Below are 1,823 nucleotides of genomic sequence, written 5' to 3'. Positions count from 1 at the left end.
GAGAGAGAGAGAGAGAGAGAGAGAGAGAGAGACAGACAGAGACAGACAGAGACAGAGACAGAGAAAGAGATGGAGAGAATGGCAACATTCTTCTGCCATTTCTGGAAATAGCGGGTCACAAGAGTGTGACAAACATACAAAAGAAATAGAGGAAAATGACGATAGTAAGGATTAGGAAAGTAAAATCAGCAGTTCCCTGTCGTAGATCAGGTACAGTTATGAGCGTGACAATGTTGGATCAGCCCATTTACAATTCTACTGTGCATTAGAACGAGAAATGTCCCCCCTTTGGGAATGGCCTAAAGACACTACAGTCAGTGGCATCGCCCCTATTTTTATCTTTTCCTGCGTGTGTATGTGTATTTGCGTGTAAGTGTGAACGCAGGCATGTAACCTCTCACTTCAGCAAAGCCAGTCACACAAACAAACACACACACACACACACACACACACACAAATATAGATCTATCTATCCACAGTACAAAGACGTAACATTCACAATTTACTACTTTGTTTCTCCTGTGTGTATGTGTATATGTGTGTAGCCACACACACACACACACACCACACACACACACACACACACACACACACACACACACAAACACATATCTATCTATATCTATCTCCAAGATAAAGACGTAACATTCACAATTTACTACTCCGCTTCTCCTGAGGATAAAACTCCATCGTGCACTCGTTGATGACCCGCGAGGACTTGCGCACCAGGAAGTGGAACTTGTCCTGGTTGGTTTTGTTCTGCCAGAAGGAGACGTTCAGCGTGTCCCCGAGCCTCGACTCCCCGCGGAAGTTCTGCTGCAGCGTCTTGACGCGACGGAACGGGTCTCCGTTGGTCTCGAACCCATAGGTTCGCACGTGCCACTTGATGAGGGAGTCCATGTAGAGTCTGACATAGTTGGTCCAGTTCACGTGCATGTTGGGGTCAAGGTCACTGGGGGCGATGGAGTACGTGTCCTCCAGGACGGTCACTGACTCAGGAACGTGAAGCGTCGGTACGATCAAGGGCTCCCCGCCGCTTCGTACCTCCCGAGCGTATTTCTCTCTGAACCAATCGGGTGGTGTCGTGGGTTTTCGGCTCATCAAGTCGATGAATACAAACTGCGCGTCTCCCTCTAGGAGATGGCTGTCGCCGCTCTCACCCACGTACAGGTGGTCTTTGCTGGTGAAACTCATGTTGCCGAGAAACGTGACCTCCGAGTTGATGTGCGCGGGACGCTTTTCCAGCGCGGGGTTGTACACTTCCTCGCTGAACTTGACCTTCAGGGAGACCATGAAGAAAACGCTGTCTAGCTTGTCCATGTCCATGAAGGTGCGAGGTCGTTCCGAGGCCGGATCGTACCACGAAACGATGCGGGCAAATTCCAACATGCGCATGATGCTGTGCGGTTGCAGCTTAGCTGCGAAGGAAATGACGTGATTTTACGGTAAGAAGGAAATGATTTGATCATACGATGTGATGGAAAAGATTTGATCGAAGGATGTGATGGAAGAGATTTATTCATACACTGCAAAGGAAATGATGCAATGCAAAAGAAATGACTTGTGAAGGAAATCATTTGTTCCTGCAGTGTAGTAGAAATAATTTGTATGTTCATTGCAATGGAAATCAATTGTTTGTACAGTGGAAACCATATATAACAGGTCCGGTAATAACAGGGATCCGGTAATAACAGGGATTTTTAAATCCCTGTTTTTTCCTACTCTTTGTCTCTCTTAAAAGTTATCGGCTATAACAGGGCCTCATCGAAGTACAATCGGTTATAGCAGGGACAAAGGCTCGTTAATAATGTGTAAAAAGTAAA

The 1,823-nt window shown here is 46.7% G+C and overlaps 1 protein-coding gene across 1 annotated transcript in view; it reads right to left on the bottom strand.

The window, feature by feature from the left end:
- Positions 1 to 294: 294 nt before the first annotated feature.
- LOC101852464 overlaps positions 295 to 1,823 on the bottom strand; it is a gene marked incomplete in the record, with an annotated part of 24,328 nt that continues 22,799 nt past the window's right edge. Inside the window, 1 exon segment of the mRNA XM_035968943.1 lies at positions 295 to 1,418. Within this exon segment, the coding sequence (XP_035824836.1) occupies positions 649 to 1,418 (770 nt within the window).

Source organism: Aplysia californica, unplaced genomic scaffold, assembly GCF_000002075.1.
Source record: "Aplysia californica isolate F4 #8 unplaced genomic scaffold, AplCal3.0 scaffold00099, whole genome shotgun sequence".
NCBI lineage: Eukaryota > Metazoa > Mollusca > Gastropoda > Aplysiida > Aplysiidae > Aplysia > Aplysia californica.
The sequence above is the reverse complement of the archived record's forward strand: the minus strand, read 5'-3'. Positions and strand labels throughout refer to the sequence as shown.